The 19,896-nt window shown below is 36.3% G+C and overlaps 1 protein-coding gene and 1 long non-coding RNA gene across 2 annotated transcripts in view; one reads left to right on the top strand and one right to left on the bottom strand.

Moving 5' to 3' along the window:
- Positions 1-3,400: 3,400 nt before the first annotated feature.
- On the top strand, positions 3,401-4,006 carry LOC113473253. The gene is made up of 2 exons (XR_003395279.1): positions 3,401-3,697; positions 3,917-4,006. It is a non-coding gene; the product is annotated as an uncharacterized LOC113473253 (long non-coding RNA).
- A 2,033-nt stretch (positions 4,007-6,039) lies between these two features.
- LOC103523263 (vesicular glutamate transporter 1) overlaps positions 6,040-19,896 on the bottom strand; it is a 64,126-nt gene continuing 50,269 nt past the window's right edge. The window contains exons 2-13 of the mRNA XM_026832877.1: positions 17,850-17,906; positions 17,131-17,344; positions 13,065-13,085; positions 12,062-12,180; positions 11,337-11,451; positions 10,593-10,767; positions 9,824-10,113; positions 9,249-9,530; positions 8,783-8,899; positions 8,052-8,222; positions 7,304-7,584; positions 6,040-6,816 (exon numbers count right to left, since the gene is read on the bottom strand). Coding sequence (XP_026688678.1) covers positions 7,387-7,584; positions 8,052-8,222; positions 8,783-8,899; positions 9,249-9,530; positions 9,824-10,113; positions 10,593-10,767; positions 11,337-11,451; positions 12,062-12,180; positions 13,065-13,085; positions 17,131-17,344; positions 17,850-17,906 — 1,759 coding nt within the window. The 3' untranslated portion in view covers positions 6,040-6,816; positions 7,304-7,386. The remainder of the gene's footprint in view (positions 6,817-7,303; positions 7,585-8,051; positions 8,223-8,782; positions 8,900-9,248; positions 9,531-9,823; positions 10,114-10,592; positions 10,768-11,336; positions 11,452-12,061; positions 12,181-13,064; positions 13,086-17,130; positions 17,345-17,849; positions 17,907-19,896) is intronic.

The following is a 19,896-nucleotide window of genomic DNA, read 5'->3' as shown; positions in this document are numbered from 1 at the left end:
AGTCCCATTATGCCAACAGTTTAATTAAACAGGCCCTCATTTATTTACATCAAACAAAGTACATACATAGGTTTAACAATGAAAAGGATGGAGAAAAATATAAATATAAAAAGGATATTAATGGTGATAGCCACCAAAGAGGTTGCCACTAAAGATGTTAGAGGTTGCCACTAAAGATGTTGAATTTTATGTTAAATTTTAACGTCCTACGAAAAAATCGAGAAATGGGCTTTATCAGATTAGATTATTATTTATTAATGTGAATAATGTGATTTGATTTGTGATAATCTGATGAGAAATTGGAGAATCATTCAAGATTTACTTTCTGTTATTTGTAAGTACCTATGTGCCTAGCTTTTAGCTTGTCTGGAAGAAGTTTCTGCTGAAAAAAATGTTTACAAGCTGACTAGTAAAGGTGTTTTTAAGCTCTAATACTAATACCTACCTACATCAAAGGTAGTCACCTATGTACGGTACTTGAATAATGATATTTGATTTGTGAATTTGTGATAATCTGATGAGAAATTGGATAATCATTCAAGATTTACTTTCTGTTATTTGTAAGTACCTATGTGCCTAGCTTTTAGCTTTTAGTTTGTCTGGAAGAAGTTTCTGCTGAAAAAATGTTTACAAGCTGACTAGTAAAGGTGTTTTTAAGCTCTAATACTAATACCTACCTATGTACATCAAAGGTAGTCACCTATGTACGGTACCTGGGAAAAGTCAGATAAATACGTTTTCAAAGCATGATAAAATGTTTAAAATACCTGTAGAGTTGGAAGGAAGAATTTGCATGCTAGGGATATTTATTTTGAATGGAACATGGAAAGGCAAGCTCTCTTACAGTATCACCCTTTTTTACTAGTGGTTCATTGAACTATTAGAACTCAGTTTTCTTGGCAAAATTAGATTTAAGTTTTCATTGTATGATCTCTACCTGTCTGTGGATTAGCATATTGGCTCTCAGAATAGTACATAATATGTAGGTACTTGCATAGATAAAGAAAGAAGAAAAAGCCATACCAAGTAGGGACAAGCAGCTCTTTATTATCAAGATAAGAAGTGAAGCAGGCTTGCAGAAATAATCTTTAGGTCACTGAATCCTATCTTAGATATGTTTAAAAGTTGAAGTAGAAAATGAAGTAACTACAGACAGAAGGTAAAAAAAGACACATTTATATGGGTTTTAAATAATTTCAATTTTATTAAATTCTTGAAATGAAATTAAGAGATAAAATTAAATTATAGTCAACATCAAAACTGCTTTAAAATGGGCATGAATAAAAATATAATGTAATAAATTGGGTAAGTATTATTAATTTTCATAAATAAATAATTTTATATTTAGGTTACAATACAGATACAAAGGACCAAGATCCTAACATACATGTTAGGATGTACAGAGAATTATGCTGCTTTGTTAGGCAGGTAGGTTCAAGTACTTATTCTAAATACTTCTATCCCTTTTTATAATAGTTTGGGGGGAAAAGAAGAAAAGCTGTTTGTAGAAAGTCCATCATAATAAAGCAAAAATTGTGTAGGTAATTACTGTTTTGAGCTAGAGACCAACCTAATGAATGTTCTAGTAATGATAACCAAGTTAAAGTACCTGTTGAACAATTCTCTGTACGTGTTTCCCTTTAGAAAAATATAAAAAATGTAACAAAATAACAAGTAGTGCTAACACAGATATAATCTTTTTGAATAGGTATAACATTTTTGAAACAATTAAAGTAATATTCAATTAATCTATGAATAATAGCTAAATATCTATATGAAATACTTATCTACCTAGATTCAAATTAATATTATTCTAACTTAATGAATTGATGACTTTTGGAAGCAGGGTGTGAGGTGATACTTTTAGGATACACCCCATTTACCCAGTTAATATGTAATAGTATTTTGTTTAATTTTATTAACCATGTCTGTATTTAGATTAGATATCTAATGAAATTGCTTCCTCATATCATAACAGAGTCTCTATTAAATTATTAATAGATATTAATATTTTCATTATTACTACTACTTTATTTAATGTTATTAGGCTAAAAGATAGAGCATTGATATTAATTTTATTGAGATTGGAACATATTATTAAGTAGGTAAGTAGATAATATTAAAAAAGTTTCGTCTTGGGACATAAATTAGCCATGTGTTAACGAAAATGCTATGATTACTAAATTTGTAACATACCATTTGCACAGCAGAAGAGAGTAGTACGTACCTACTACCTATTTAGGTACATTTTTTACTGAACAGAGCAAATCAACTATCGAAATATGGATAACTCCGGCCTTGGAATAGTTATCCAATTTTCAAACGTCGATTTTGCGAGTATTGTGGAAGTACCTACTCAGGTATAATAATTACCTATGTTCAAATCTAGAGTTACTCATACTCTTTATACTGTACCTTTATCTTAAAATTTTCCACGATCCTTATCTTTTTTCCACCTTTAAACAAGGAGCAGAAATGAGAACACGTTTAAGTCAAATACCACCACGTGTGGAGAAATTAAAATGTTCTCATTTCGTATTATTTTTTAATACCTACCTAATGAAAGATAAATTAAATGATTAATTTATTTTAAAACATATAATTTTATAGTTATTAATTACCTACTTACTTAAGTTAATAATAAATTATTAATTACCTACTTAAGTTAATAATAACCTATGGGGGAAAACTTAATGATAAGTTCCTAAAAACTAGTTATTGTCAACACAGCCTTGAGAGTTTTATTTTATTATCTCATTATTGTCTTATGAAGTATGAATACTGAAGAGGCTGTTAGGAAAGCTTGCAAGAAAGTTGGTTTTATGTTATCCAAAATTGAAGAATTCATTAATTTTTTCTCCCTTTTCTATGGGTCAACAGGAAATAGAAAGTAAAAACACGCGTTCAAAAGCTTGTGGAAAATCGAAATCTGACTTATACATACTTTCTTGCAAACATTTCAATCGGTTTTTATTTTATTTTTTACCAAGGTAAAATAATAAAATTGTAGATAAGAGGTGAATTTATTATATACAAGAAGTGAAGAATTATCCACATACGCGACTACAAATTACTCAGAGACAAAAACAGAATTTTGAGAAAATGGCGCATAATCACTAACGGTCGATTAGTCTGACGAACCATATTGTTTGTGTTGGTGAAATCCACCATTAGAAGTTAGACGGTAAAAAATAACAGAATTCAAGTCAGTAATAAACCCAGAGTTGAAATCTTGTGGTCCCGGCCTAACGATTACCGAGAGGACGTGCGCGTTAAAAACCGCGCACGAAAAACTCCCTCGTTCCCTCGTGTAAACTCGCCTTTGCGCATTCACATTTCTTTTCATTCGATTATCGATTAATCGATTTTTTTCTTCGATTTTCGGATTTTCCGCATTTCCGATTTTCCGCCGAAGTTTATTTTGTTGGATTTTGCGATTTTGTCTTTTGCTTTTGTGATTTTCTGATTTTGTGTTTTTTTGTAAACTTTTTAACTTTCCTTTCTTAGGTTTTGTGGTTTTTCAGTTCCATCGAAAAGGTTTCATTTTCAGCTCTTCAAAATTTCAGCTAGCTTTTGCCAAATTGCCAGTCTACAAGAGTTTTATAGAAATACAAATCCACAGAAAAGCGGATCTGCACAATGGCTGATGTTTTGGACTTGAATGCAGAGGAGTATGATGTTGATGAAGATGTAGATCGTAAGTCTTTTTAGATACCCACCCACCCACCTTCAGAATTCATTCTAAAAGCTCACTTGCTGTACTCTATCGAAACATTGAATATTTGGGATCCAGAATCTCCAGATACGTTGATCTGACAGTCAAATGCCCAATCCATGAATGCACGGTTCAGACTGAGTGAGTCTACCTACTGAATGCATGTATTTACCAATTCATCTCAAATTCTCTATTTTTCAGAGGGTATTGCACGTCTTAAAGAAAAGGCCAGAAAGAAGAAGGGTCGTGGATTCGGTACCGAAACTTCAACTAGAAATGAAATCAGGGAGTATGAATCAATGGAATATTAATATATTACAGGTAGTTTATTTTTTTTTTATATTTATTTAATTATTTTATTCATTATTTGAATACTAGGTAAGACTCCCAAGTACTGATCAAATGAGCTACATAGTAGATATATGTACATACCTGTGTAAGTAGGTACCAACAATAATGTCAAAGGAGGTAAACTTCTTACTGAACAGGTGAATGTTTCTTGTGTGCGTTCTGGCACTATTTTATTATTATGTATTATTCGAACCCGCGACTCCCTAATTATCAGGTGAGCGTGATCACTAAACCACCACCAAAAAAAAAAAAAAAAAAAAAAAAAAAAAAAGGATTCTACCAAGGATTCTACAAGCATTCTACCTATGCATTTTGAATGGTGCGTTAACATTAGGAAAGGTAAAATAAGGACCGTGCGCTATCATAAGCTAGGGATGTGAAACAAGGTGAGAAGTGCATTCTAGGGAAGTGCAATATTAAATGTTTGAAAGTTGCATGGAAAAGGGAAGTGCATTCTAGGAAAGTGAAATACTAAATGTTTAAAAAGGGAAGTGCATTCTAGGGAAGTTAAATATTAAAATAAAATTAAAGGTTTGGAAATTGCATGGAAAAGGGAATTGCATTCTAGGGAAGTGCAATATTAAATGTTGGAATAAATAAGTTGGAAAGGGGAAGAAGAAGTGAAATATTAAATGTTTGAAAAGGGAAGTGCATTCTAGGGAAGTGAAATACTAAATGTTTAAAAAGGGAAGTGCATTCTAGGGAAGTTAAATATTAAAATAAAATTAAAGGTTTGGAAATTGCATGGAAAAGGGAATTGCATTCTAGGGAAGTGCAATATTAAATGTTGGAATAAACTGCTTGGAAAGGGGAAGAAGAAGTGAAATATTAAATGTTTGAAAAGGGAAGTGCATTCTAGGGAAGTGAAATACTAAATGTTTAAAAAGGGAAGTGCAATATTAAGTAAATGTTTGAAAATTGCATGGAAAAGAGAATTGCAATATTACCTAAATGTTGGAATAGTGCGTTTAAAAGGAAAGAAAAAGTGATACTAAATGTTTGAAAAGGGAAGTGCATTCTAGGGAGTGAATTAAATGTTTGAAAAGTGAAGTGCATTCTAGGGAAGTGCAACATTAAATGTCTGAAAATTGCATGGAAAAGGGAAGTGAAATATTTATTGTTTGAACAGGGAAGTGCATTCTAGGGAAATGAAATACATTAATGTTTTGAAAGGGAAGTGAAATATTAAATGTTTTAAAATTGCATGGAAAAGGGAAGTGAAATATTAATGTTTGAAAAGGGAAGTGCATTTTAGGGAAGTGAAATATTAAAATGTTTGGAAATTGCATGGAAAAGGGAAGTGCATTCTAGGGGAAGTGAAATATTAATGTTTGAAAAGGGAAGTGCATTCTAGGGAAAGTGAAATATTAAGTAATGTTTGAAAAGGGAAGTGCATTCTAGGGAAGTGAAATATTATATGATTGAAAAGTGCGAAAAAAGGAAATGCATCCTAGGAATTTTTTTATATTTCTAATTTTATGTCGATGTCGTTCAGATTAAAAATTATTAAAAAAAAGTGCTTAAGAAATATTTTAATAATAAAAAATAGAAAGTAATAATATCAACGAATTATAAAGATAAATAATAAAAATAAATGTATTTTATTACACTAAAAATGATTTTGGGTGAGTAAAAACACTTGGCTTTAATTTATGTTTTACGTATATTTTTATTTCGTGTTAATATAGGCCGGGCGGTGCTGCGAACTCTTGACGTTCGCGCGCCTCCCGGTGCGCTTGATTAAATTACAGCCGAAATGGATCCATCTCTAATTTAATAAAAATATACGTAAAACATAAAGCCAAGTGTTTTCACTCACCCAAAATCATTTTTAGTGTTTGAATTGTTTTACCAAGTGTGTGTACCAACAAATAGTTAATACAAACTTATTCCTTTGATATTTTATTAACAAAATAAAACAAGTAAGTAGATAACTAACTAAATTTAATAAAATAGTTTAAAATAAATTTAATAAAATACTATTTCCTAGGTAGGTATTTAATACATATTTTCAGCATGCAACATGCTTTTAATAATATTTAGGTATGTAAGAATTAAAATTGACTAGAACCAATAAAAAATAGTATCTAATACTAACTACATGTTATCTAACTACTTATTTAAAACATAAAATACTCATTATGGCAATGGAAAAGAATATTTAATCCAAAAGATAACATTTCTTTATTGAAATAAAGAAGACCCAAGTAAGATTTGGTTTATCTTATGATAAATGAAACAAATACAAAATGCATATACTCACAGTAAACTGGAAAAGTAGGTACGTATGTACAATGTACATATATGTATAAAGTTTTTAACTAAATCATTAGGTTTAGGTATTCACTTTTAAAGTAATGTATCATGTATCTTTATCGACTTTACAAACTTTTTAGTATATCTGTTTGACAGATTCCATCTTTAATAATATAATAATTAGGTAACCTCTAAGTAATTAATAATATTAAAGATTGAGATGAGATACCAGTGTGAAATGATTTTGAGCTAGTACCTTTACGTCTCATTTTTGGAGTACAGGTACGTTTTTCTCTTTTGAAGAAGAAACAAACAGTTTGTAATATGTACAGATAAATAATGCTATTTATGGAAGCTCATGTAGATGTGATTCTGTTGTGACAACATTTGTGAAAAACTTGCTGCTAATCGTTTTTCCTGGTAAAAATTCTGGTTGTTAGTCCGAATGTGTTGAGGAGGACCCATTTTGGGAGTTTCAGAAAGAGACATATCGTCTGAAAATGGAAAAATAATGAATACGGTTTTAAGGAGTTCAGATGGATTGATGCTGTAAATTATAGGCAGAGATTCTCGATACTCGTATATGACTATATTTAGGGGCCCTAAATGTTCGGGTTCCCCGGGCTGTGGAGGTATAAGTGGCTGAAACTATTGAGTTTAACTCAAGTATTAGGTACAAACAAGGCCGTATTTGAGCTCGATTTTTCTCCTTTACTGTAAGTTAAGCTCCAAAAATTTGGAGCATCCCCCCCTCTACATTCCCCGGGCTGTGGAGGTATAAGTGGCTGAAACTATTGAGTTTAACTCAAGTATTAGGTACAAACAAGGCCGTATTTGAGCTCGATTTTGCTCCTTTACTGTAAGTTAAGCTCCAAAAATTTGGAGCATCCCCCCCTCTACATCACTGTTTGGACTCACTGTTTCGACTCCCCTCTCGACAAGAATCTGGATACGGCCCTGGTTACAAGTAGCTACACTTACCAATTCACTCGACTCCAGAACGGTTGTCTAACAGAACAACGTGTAATCTTCAGGTTTCGAGATTTAGTTTCTGTTGAGACCATTCACTGGGTGAACGGATTAGTGCTGGTTTGTTTGAACGGATTAAATTCGTTCTGACTTTCCTCGACAATGTTTCGTTGTTCGTTCATATAGGAGTCTTGGGAGGCTGGCTGAACGGGTTGTGCCACAATATGGTTCGAGTAGTTGTTATACGGCGCATCTTCGGTGGATCCGTAATTCTGAATGGCGTACTTTTCGTCCTGCAAATAACCAATGAGAAAACAAATGAAATAAAATTTCTTAAAGTTGAAGGGAAGTAATAGAAAAATCGAGTTGAAAATACCGGAAAACCATGAAACTCTATTTATTTTCGTGTTAATAATAGGCTGGTCGGCGCAGCGCTTCGAACTCTTGACGTTCCGGTTCGCGCGTCTCCCGGCACGCTTGATAAAATTGGATACTCTTGATACTCAGGATTTAGACTATTTCCCCTTTGGATGGCCTGAGAAATTCTTTACAAGAGGAATTGATGCGAGCGAGGATCGAGTTATGTCTGACAGACCTAAAGATTTCTCTGCCAGAAAGTCTGAGCGTGAGTGGCCGGCATTTTACATTGAAATGAGGAACTTTTCCAACGAAATTTCTGTGTGCGGAGTCCAGTGTGTAGGACTATTGCAGCCCTATTGGCCGGCATTAGATATTACTTTATTGAATTATTAGCGTTTACCTTTCCGTCCGTGGGCTGCAATTGCTCCATCGGATTCCAGGATGCAACCTCTTCCGAAGTAGGCTCCGCCCAGGGTTGCAGTTCTCCCGAAGCAAAGATAGCGTAAAATGTGATGCCAATAAAGTGCACGGTCGCGGCTATTAGAAATACAACAGTCCACCGCCCTTCTATCTGAAATGAGGCGGGAAAATGTGGTTCTTTATAACATTTTGAGGTTCAAGATGCCAGTAAGACACGGAAGTAGAGATTGTAGATATAGGTGAGGATATGATACATACAAGTACAAACATATTGAGAGTGCCACCTTATCGTTAATGGGTTTAGGGGTCTCTGAAAATCTTTTTATGTACTACTTATAGGTAATCGGTACTTTACTTTTGTACTTTCAATAAATAGGCTGGCTGACTGTGTAATTGTTTTCTTGGCAAAATTAGGTTTAAGTTTTCATTGTATGATCTCTACCTGTCTGTGGATTAGCATATTGGCTCTCAGAATAGTACTTAAATTGCTATCAATGTTTGCTTCATTTGAAAGAATGTAACTAAGGGTAGTATTTGAAATGGTCTTAATATCAAAGGCAAAGAGAGTAAAGTTCAACTTTAAAGTCTGCATGAGTGTTGTGTTTGTCCCTTCAATACATAGTTCAAAATGAAGAAACTCTCAAAATTGAACTTACTTGCTTCTTCGTCTGAGAACATGATCCCTATTTGATATGGGAAAGAAAAGTATACATCATCTGAATTGAGATCAATCTGTTGTCTCTGAGTCAGTGAAAGTAATGGGACTTTTTGCTTCACTTGTTCTAGTAGTTCTGGTGCCAAAACAGTTTGCAGACTATCATAGTCCCCCTTGCTTACGGAAAGCAATTGAAAATGAAGTTATGGGGACATAATATTATGTCTGTTTGAACTTTGAATAGTGTTTATATCGCTATGTTGTATAAGTACCTTCAAATAAGTAATCTCGAGGTTTAAAACAACAATAAAACAACAGGTTTAAGACATATCGGAGTCAGACTTCACATACACCCCATAGGTACTCTCACATCTCGCAGTAAAACCTAGTACTCTTCGGAAACATTTTGTTTCGCAACAGTTGTGAACAGTTGGGAAACAAATGTTTCAAATATTGAACAACTTTCAAGATTGCAATATTGATATAGAATTATATATGAATAGATTTATTAATAATATAAACATCTTGTCCAATTTCAGAAACAACTGATCCCTCTTCACCTGATATCGCAAATCCGCTGAATGCCACCCCCAGACACAGTGCCATGGTCGCCGTCACTTCTGACTTGGTATATGCCACCACCACGAAGAAGAAAGCCTCCATGCCGAAACCTCCACAGTTGAACAGCTTCCGAACCATTGTGGTCGAGAGGATGCCTTTCTTCCGTAGATGATCTGCCAGCATTCCACCGCACGGTACCACGATCGTCATGAGTAAGTGAGGTAGAGAGCCGATGAATCCGGTCTGTAGGGGGGGGGGGGTGGAAATATGGTGGGAATTTTAGTCAGAGCAGCGACTTTTGAAATTATTTAATGTCTATATTTTGGATATCTTTACATATGTAGATAGAAAATAGATACCTAGATAACTTTACTTAGGTGCCATCTATTCAGGTTTAGAATCACTTTTTTTTCTGTTTTGTGTCTCTTTTTCATTACTTCCAAGGGTCTATTGAAAATATTAGCTTTTCAATGTACTACTGATGGTTGACACACGGGCCGTTTTACACTTATACCGCATTTACAATTCCATCTTACCTCTTGAATCTGCAAGTGAAACGTGCTCTTGAGATACGAAGCCTGAAACAACACCAGAAGATAGAAGTTCCACGAGCGACAGAAGTTGGCCACAATGATGGCGTAGACGGGCATCGAATGAGCGAACTCTCGCCAAGGAGTCGTAGCCAGCGTGGGCATTGCGACTTGAACTGAAGAACCGAGGGATTTCTCGATGTAGAGCAGTTCCCTGCCCGATATAGTCGGATGGAGACAAGGCTTTTCAAAGGACAACCAGAGCCAACACAGGTACCACAGCAACCCCATACAGCCTGGAATATAGGAAACGATACGTTTAGGTTACTTGCTTACTTATCCGTGTCCAAATGAATTCAGCAAGTAAACCTCCAGAATTCTGCGACTGCTACGGCTGCGGGGCTGCACGAATAGAGATCGTTTTTGAGTGCAGGTTGTGCCGATGTTGTCACATACGAGTAGGTGGGCCTCGTCTTGTATTTTACGCATAGTTGGTATGCTGATATGTGAAGGATGGCTTTAAGAGTTGATATAGGTAATCATTTTTGTATATTTTACCTCAATTTAGAGAAGGGAAGTGCCCCCTTTTAATTGTTCACATCTTTCACCGTCTACGAGAATATACCAAAGACACTAGTCATGCGCCTAATAAATCTGGTAAAAGCACTACCCCTTTTAATTTTTCACATCTTTCACCGTCTACGAGAATATACCAAAGACACTAGTCATGCGCCTAATAAATCTGGTAAAAGCACTACGAAAGGTGTTCGCTTACCGTAAAAGTAGAACATTGCCTCCCAGGAAAAGTGCTCGGTTAGGATGGCTGAAATTGGAAGCCCTAAGACGATGCCCGCATAAGTGCCACAGAATGCTATCGTTGCTAATCGAGATCTCTCCAGGGGAGGCGCCCAGAACCTCCAAATTCCGTGAACAGCTGGATAGCAAACTCCCTGCAATGGAACAACACAATACCCAGTAAAAACATTATTTCTGTCGAAACATCTTTAGAAGAAGAAGGTCACGAATTCTGATCAAAACTTTTGAGGAAAACTCAAATTTCCCGAAAAAAAGTGTATGTACATATGTGTGAGCGCAGCGCTCACCCGCGAGTACTCCCGGGTGTCTGGCTAAGGGACGTTAAACAGAGAGTAGACTAGCGTCTGGCTGTGGGACTATAAACAGGGATGAGAACAGCTAACCCTAACCAGCCTAGCTAGCTGGTAGTTCTTCAAAGGGTTCTCTCCGCTTTTAAAGACCAAGCACAAGTCCTCACTGCGGTTCAGGACGAGCCAGCCAATTTAACATGGCTAGATTTAGAGCCCATCACCCCGGTGTATAGCAGACACAAAAAGATACCTTTTCTTTATTCTGCTATTGCCATTCGGCGAAAGCTAAAGCCGCTAAAACAACGACAGTACTCCCGGGTTAATTGGTTTGATGGGGTTTTGAGAGCCATAAACGCGGACACAGAAAACCTCTTGATAGCACACTTACAAGAATGAGAATCTTTTGCACATACCTCTACAAGACCTTGGCAGATACGAACTATGATGACGGATCCAGGGTTTAACTTAATGGCTGTTGGCACAAACAGGTGAAGAAATGAAGTGCACGCGATGGCTGTTCCGAATATTCTGAAATAAAATAAGGTATTTCACAATATTATTATAAAATGGCGTATTTTTGTGAAGTTTTCTCGATCTTCATTAGGAAAATACAAGTATAATATGTACGTACATACATCCTACATAGGTAATTATTTCAAAACTAAAGAATCAGTCAAAACCCGGTTGAAATTTTTCCCTCTACAAGACCTTGGCAGATACGAACTATGATGACGGATCCAGGGTTTAACTTAATGGCTGTTGGCACAAACAGGTGAAGAAATGATGTGCACGCGATGGCTGTTCCGAATATTCTGAAATACAATAAGGTATTTCACAAAATTATTATGAAATGGCGTATTTTTGTGAAGTTTTCTCGATCTTCATTGGGAAAATACGAGTATAATATGTACGTACATATGTACATCCTACATAGGTAATTATTTCAAAACTAAAGAATCAGTCAAAACCCCGTTGAAATTTTTTCCACCAAATACTTTGAACTTTTGCACGTTATATCAGTTTGAACTTTTGCACGTCAAATTCAAAGATCGAAAGTACCACAATGAATAATGTTTACTTTAATGTCATATAAGTTTTATAATTATTTTTATAAGCTTTCAAGTCTTCCTGAACTTACCGATTTGCAGGATATCTTGACGCGAAAAAGCCTCCAGGTACTTGAGTAATTAGATAACCCCAGAAAAATGACGAGTCTACCGCGCTCTCCTGTGCTACGGTCCAGTTGATGTGCTTAACCTGGAGTAACAGAGGGATGGTTAAGTTAACTAGAAGATTAACCTAGAAAGCATGCGGGTTGGTTATTTTGGTCAACAGCCAAACAAATATAAGAAACACGGAAGAAGAATTTAGAAAATATTATGTAGGTGCATCCCAGTTTGTAGAATTGTACATCATTTTCCAGAATCTAAATAGTTAATGTGTTCATCTTAACTTCAAAAGTTATACTTTCCTTAACTTTACTTTTTGAGAATTTTAATTTCTAAGTTGAGAAGAAAATCTTGAACGCTATATTTTCTAGCTTTGTAGAATTTGAAGAAAATTCTTCACAAAAGCTGAATCGTTGAGACTCAAAGGCTGTAGGTAGAATCTAGGTGGGTACGCAATTACGCATGCTGTATGCATTAGCACAGGTAAAAATATGATTGGGAGAAGTTGGGGGGAATGGGGCGGAGTCTAATTTCATTATTTTCTCTTTCTGCATGAGCAAATTTAATTATATCGCTTTATTCGCTTTCCATTCCTTTTGTCCCTCATTCCCCCTTCATCGGGAAATTATTTTGTTGCCCAGGGAACGTCAAAATATTAACAGAATTTAAGGTAACAGTTTTTGACCCTGGAAAAAATATTTAAATGAAGTTGATTGGAGGCTTTATTCGCTTTCCATTCCTTTTGTCCCTCATTCCCCCTTCATCGGGAAATTATTTTGTTGCCCAGGGAACGTCAAAATATTAACAAAATTTAAGGTAACAGTTTTTGACCCTGGAAAAAATATTTAAATGAAGTTGATTGGATATTTTCAAAGATGATGCAATGTACCTACCTTCTTATTAAATGACTTATTACTGTAATAGTATTGACTAATATCTGAAAAAGAGATATTTTCCTAAAGGCATTCTTACCGTAGGTGATGTCATATTGTCCTGATATTTCGAAATGCATGAAACAGTTCAAAGATACCAATGTTAGAACCAAAACTATTAGGATCTGAAACATTGTAGAGATAGCTACATAGGTATAGATTCAATGTTACTAACATAGGTAATCTACACTACATGATACCTATGTACATGGTCAATATTCATGTCTGAACAAAAACAGAGCATGAATAATGTTAGAACCAAAACTATTAGGATCTGAAACATTGTAGAGATAGCTACATAGGTATAGATTCAATGTTACTAACATAGGTAATCTATACTACATGATACCTATGTACATGGTCAATATTCATGTCCGAACAAAAACAGAGCATGAAAACAAATTTTAGATCAAAGAGTTGGGGCTATTTATTTCTCGTCAACATTGTTTAGCTTTCCTCTCCGTTTTTGTACAGCAATACTCCCACTTTGCCGAGATAGAAATAAATGTAGTGGGTCTCAAAAGAAACATAGCTTCCAAAGTTCCTGCCCACAACACATTGCCAGTAAGGACCGTAGGCGTTTTCAAAGTATTGTTTGATATAAGTGGCCACTTCTCTTTCTATGTTGAACTTTTCCAGGCCTTCCTTGGTGGCATCGATGGCTTTCTGTTGCATGTCCGCATCCATGGTAGATTCTTTGATGAGTAGAATATTATTGTTGGCTTTCAGGTAATTTTCTTCAGGAGGAGGCGGTGGGGGAGCCGCGCCCTTTTTTGGACCCATGTTTTAGTTTGGTCTTTGTCTCTTTATCAGAAGTTTGATGGGTTCCAAGAATTTTGAAAATTGAGTATGTATTCTGTCTCTTTTACTTGATTTGGCTAAAAAATATTTTTATTGGTTCCAAGTATGTATAGAGTATGTGTAGGTACATATGTAGGTTGTGAGCGTCTTTAAAAAAAGGCCTAATTTTTGGAATGGAGCTTATAGGACTATTAGTAGTGGATAAACAAGACATGGGAGGATTTGTACGTTGCACGCATGTGCCAATAAAGTAGATGTAAAAAAGAAGCGTTTTAACTTTTGTGAAAACGTCATAGTTGTCATGAATATATTTTTCCCCCCAAAAGTCGGAGGAGACAAAAAATAAATGACACGGTAGTACACTCGACTGACTAAATTTTCCAAATTCATACTCGGTTTAACGCGCTCCGCATGGGGTTGCATTTATTTCCCCTCAAAAAATGACATTTATAACAGATAACTTAACTAGGCTCCGTTACAAATTTAAGTCATAACTTTTAAAAAACTTCCCCTTCTTCCAATGTACGAGATGAAAATATCTATGGTACCGATTCCATTGGACATTCCCATGAGAATACTGGCGTACCGCGGTGCTATGTCTAAATGATTCACATTGTACCCTGGAAAATTAAAGGTCAAAGTCAGTTCTTCAATTTTGTTGCTGGAAAGCAATTGAAAATGAAGTTATGGGGACATAATATTATGTCTGTTTGAACTTTGAATAGTGTTTATATCGCTATGTTGTATAAGTACCTTCAAATAAGTAATCTCGAGGTTTAAAACAACAATAAAACAACAGGTTTAAGACATATCGGAGTCAGACTTCACATACACCCCATAGGTACTCTCACATCTCGCAGTAAAACCTAGTACTCTTCGGAAACATTTTGTTTCGCAACAGTTGTGAACAGTTGGGAAACAAATGTTTCAAATATTGAACAACTTTCAAGATTGCAATATTGATATAGAATTATATATGAATAGATTTATTAATAATATAAACATCTTGTCCAATTTCAGAAACAACTGATCCCTCTTCACCTGATATCGCAAATCCGCTGAATGCCACCCCCAGACACAGTGCCATGGTCGCCGTCACTTCTGACTTGGTATATGCCACCACCACGAAGAAGAAAGCCTCCATGCCGAAACCTCCACAGTTGAACAGCTTCCGAACCATTGTGGTCGAGAGGATGCCTTTCTTCCGTAGATGATCTGCCAGCATTCCACCGCACGGTACCACGATCGTCATGAGTAAGTGAGGTAGAGAGCCGATGAATCCGGTCTGTAAGGGGGGGATGGAAATATGGTGGGAATTTTAGTCAGTTAATTAATGTCTATATTTTGGATATCTTCACATAGATAGAAAATAGATACCTAGAATGATCTGCCAGCATTCCACCGCACGGTACCACGATCGTCATGAGTAAGTGAGGTAGAGAGCCGATGAATCCGGTCTGTAAGGGGGGGGATGGAAATATGGTGGGAATTTTAGTCAGTTAATTAATGTCTATATTTTGGATATCTTCACATAGATAGTAAATAGATACCTAGTTAACTTTACTTAGGTGGCATCTATTCAGGTTTAGAATCACTTTTTTTCTGTTTTGTGTCTCTTTTTCATTACTTCCAAGGGTCTATTGAAAATATTAGCTTTTCAATGGGCGTTACTTGTGTTACCTTGTTTGCAATATGTATTGGATACAGGTTTCCCAAATAAGAAAAAGAAGGTGTTCAACATAATTATATTCTTCCTCTTCCTACACATTTTTTGGGGTAACAGCTTTGGCTGCGTCCTGTATTGGAAAAGCTCCGTTACAAACTGTTTACGTCATCATTAAATTATTATTCATGCTGATGTTTATTATTGTGCTGAGACGAGGCAGGAGGCATTTTGCAATACATGATGTTTCCACTTGTTTTGGTGGTTGATTTTTTTTGTACTTTAAGAAAGTCCTAGGTTTTACCAACTGAATGTCCTACTAGTTACTTTCTCACAAGTCTTTCCTATGACTATGATTCACAATATCGATTTGTGTACATGGAAGTGTAGTTAGCTGTAGGATATGAAGAAAGAAAAACCAAAGTTTCAGATTTCTATTGTCAGCATTATTATTGTTATCCCTAGGAAATTCCATCACAAACCTGGCATCTACACATAGGGAAAACCATTGACAGAAAAAAAAGCTGCCATTGTAAATAATAATAAAAAGTAAAAAAAGCATAACAATATACGGTTTTAGCTTTGCATTAGGAGAGAGAAAAAAATCACGAGGGTGCAATATGGAAGCCGTTTCCGGTTTTTCTTGAATGAAAAGAGGACAGAGGAAGTAAAAAGGAAATAACAGGAAGGAGAGAGGGGGAGTGGGGAGAGGAAGGGCCCCCGAAGAAAAGGAAAAATGTTGAATGGGGCTCGGCACGTGGCTTGTAATAGAGAGAACGCGTCTTCATCTCTCGTCACCATCAACAAAACTTAATATCTGGCAAAATAGTGCTTTGTTTGCACTAATGAAGTGCTCTCTACTCTCCTGAGCCTGTCTCCCATTTTCACTCTTCAACGCTCCTGTTCTTCACGAGAGATTAAAAAGTTCTTCATCTCTCGTCACCATCAACAAAACTTAATATCTGGCAAAATAGTGCTTTGTTTGCACTAATGAAGTGCTCTCTACTCTCCTGAACCTGTCTCCCATTTTCACTCTTCAACGCTCCTGTTCTTCACGAGAGATTAAAAAGTTTTTTCATTTGAATATATTGCCCTCTGAAGTAGGGTTTCACAATTCATTTTCCCCCAGACTTTGTGGAGTACCTACTGAAATAAAGTCAATAAATACTGACAAAATTGATACTACCCTATATCAGCAGGTGGAAGTGATTTTTACTTCTTTTTGTTCTAACAGGGGCGTCTTTTTGTCAGAGCTCGATTTTTTGTGAGGACCAAGAATTCATTTCAAATTTGAACCTAATTCATAGTTTCTCGCACATTTTATTATTGACTTCTGTCCGAACCAAGTATTTTGAGAAAAATCCAACAGTTTTGGTGGCAATTCCTAGTTCCTAGGTTCCATTTGCTGTCTAGCAGGGAAATGTGGTATCCATCGAGGGAACTTTGCCATTAAGCAATATTTTAAACGATTTCTAGGTTCCATTTGCTGTCTAGCAGGGAAATGTGGTATCCATCGAGGGAACTTTGCCATTAAGCAATATTTTAAACGATTTTTTTTTTAATTTGTAACAATAAAATTAAGCGAATTTTCCACTTTGTAACAATGAAGTTTAATTTATCCCAAAGTTGTCTTCGTACTTACCCTTCCCTCAAACTGAAGCTTGGCAAAGCCCAGGTTACATTTCATGCCGAAGGATATGATGAAGCCCACACAGGTAAGAGTAGCCATGGTGTAGCGTTTGCTGAGGCAAGGGATTTCGGGCCGAACATACTTGTCGATGTGGCGGAGTGGGGGTCTTTCGGGGGATGGTATGTCGATGCTAGGGCCCCCAGGCAGTCCCCCCGTTGACGCATATCTGAAAATGGATGAAAAGTTGAAATATTATCATTTTTTTTAAGGCTTTTTGATTCCATGAAAATTGAGTGCTCATTTTAGAATGGATTTTATTTAGTTTTAGGGAAAAAAGGCGTTTTTTAGTAAGGAAAAGTACAGATCATCAAGGGGGCCTGAAACCATTTCTGTAGCAAGGGAAATTTCAGGCTGTTTAAGGTCCCCCAGTCAGCCTAGTTAGCTTAGTTGGTAGTGCGTCTGCCTTGTAAGCGCTAGGCCGCGGGTTCGATTCCCGCCCGGGGCGGATTTTATCCTGATGGGATAATGTTCGTTCTCGGAACGGCTGGCTTTCTCCTATCCTGTCTTCCTTCTCTCTTCGATTTCGGGTTGCTGCAAAAAATCGCCCCACCCCCCGTAAAATCCTTGTAAAAAACATTTGGTTGGAATTCTGTTTAAAAAATAAATATAACATTCCTATTTCTACATTTTTTCCAGAGTGCCCTTCTTCAATAGAAGATAAGATGACTTACGGAATGTTGCTGTCATCGGGGGGATTGGGAATCTGGAACTCTTCATAGTCGGTGTTTCTGAAACAGAAGATAGATCAAGCATGAACATCTGGTCTTGGTGACTTTCCAAATCATCATCAAGATGTTCCATCGGATCCAAAGTTAAAAAAAAAAACTCGAATTTCTAAATCGAAACTGAAGTCAAACCAAATTTTCTCCGTTGTGCCAAATTTTCCTCGATCATTTACCGAGAAGCCTGCTGGCTGTTACACAAAATACAGGTGACAATCTCATCACCAGCTCTTGTTCCTCTCCATTAAAAAAAGTGGGAAATTTCTTCTTATATTTTTCCAGTTCCAATTTCCAAACTAAAAAAAGTAAGAAAGCGAGGTCACATAATTGATCTATCAAGAAAATTTATGTCCCTGAGTTTTTCTCCGAAGAAAATGGGTCGCAAAAGCTATAGGAAAAGGAATGAGGAGGAAAGACACGGGCGAGAGGAACTTGTAAGCGCTAGGCCGCGGGTTCGATTCCCGCCCGGGGCGGATTTTATCCTGATGGGATAATGTTCGTTCTCGGAACGGCTGCCTTCCTTCTCTCTTCGATTTCGGGACGATAAGACCATAGCAGTTACAGTTCTCTCTGTCAAACCTCTTAAAAAAATAAAAAAAAAACTTTTTTTTTTACTTTCTTTTTTTTCTTTCTTCTTCTCTTTCATTTTTTTTTTTTATAACTAATCGAGTCTCTCTGCCTCGTTTATTTCAGATATCTAGACCCCGACCCTCACGTTCTCCTCTCGGAGCTCGATGCAGCCTCGGGTTTCAACGCTCAATACCGTTCCCTTACCGAGGCTTTCGGCCGCATTATCGAAGACTTTTCCCTCGTGCGATTTTTCCCTCTGAATTCCCGCGACGAAGAGAGCGTCGGAGATTTGTTTCTGACGATCAACAATATTATTCAGTACGGGGAGGATGCGGACGTCAAGACAAAGGATTTTGAGTATCCTGACCCCGATGAACAGGAAGAGTTTTTGTGTGATAGAGACGAGAGCTTTAGCTAGGGACCTTGGTACTTGCCTCGGTGGTGTAGTGGTCATGTTAAAAGCGATGAGAGCTACATAGGGAAAAGCGTTGAGAGAATGGAAGTGAGGGGGAGAAAAGGGCGAGGGAGACCGAAGAAAAGGTGGAACGATTGTGTGAATCAAGACCTGGGTGAGAAAAATTACCAGGACATGAGGTACACAATAGGGCTGCCTGGAAGAGACTGACAAGAAACGCCGACCCTATTTAAGTAGGAACAGGCTAGGAAGAAGAAGAAGAAGAGATGGTGTAGTTGTCAAGATGCTTGTCTGGTAAACAGGAGGGCGTGAGTTCAATCCCAGCCAAGGTATGAAATTTTAGCCTTTATAAATAATTTGAGATTTTGACTTGTCCCGTTGAAGTGCACCTTGGATTTCCAATGGTTTTGTACAGAAGATGGAAAATCGTCTCCGTTTCCGAAAGGAAAATTCGATTGATTGATTGATTAATTAAAAATACAGTTGATTGATTAAAAAATAAAAATAAAGTTCAAAACTTTTTGTTAATTTTTATCAGAAAGATGTTGTTCATTTTATTTATAAACTTTATTGTACAGAAATAAATCTCTTAGGTGATTTCGATTCGAACACAGAAAGAAAGGAGTAAAGAATGTTTAAACTAGTCGAATAAAGAAAGTTTAAATAGAAATGGCGGGATTTACGAATGACCTAATCAGAACTTTCACTATAGGGAGATTTTTAAATGATAAACACTCTTCATCTAAGCAATCTGATTAGCTGAAAATTTTGAAATCAACTAATCAGGAAAGTCCTAGGTTTTACCAACTGAATGTCCTACTAGTTACTTTCTCACAAGTCTTTCCTATGACTATGATTCACAATATCGATTTGTATACACTGTACATGGAAGTGTAGTTAGCTGTAGGATATGAAGAAAGAAAAACCAAAGTCTTAGATCCCTTTTGTCACTATTATTGTTATCTCCTAGGAAATTCCACCACAAACCTGGCATCTACACATAGGGAAAAC

Source organism: Diaphorina citri, unplaced genomic scaffold, assembly GCF_000475195.1.
Source record: "Diaphorina citri unplaced genomic scaffold, Diaci psyllid genome assembly version 1.1 scaffold83, whole genome shotgun sequence".
Lineage (NCBI taxonomy): Eukaryota > Metazoa > Arthropoda > Insecta > Hemiptera > Psyllidae > Diaphorina > Diaphorina citri.
Note: the sequence above shows the minus strand (reverse complement) of the source record. Positions and strands in the feature narration are given on the sequence as shown.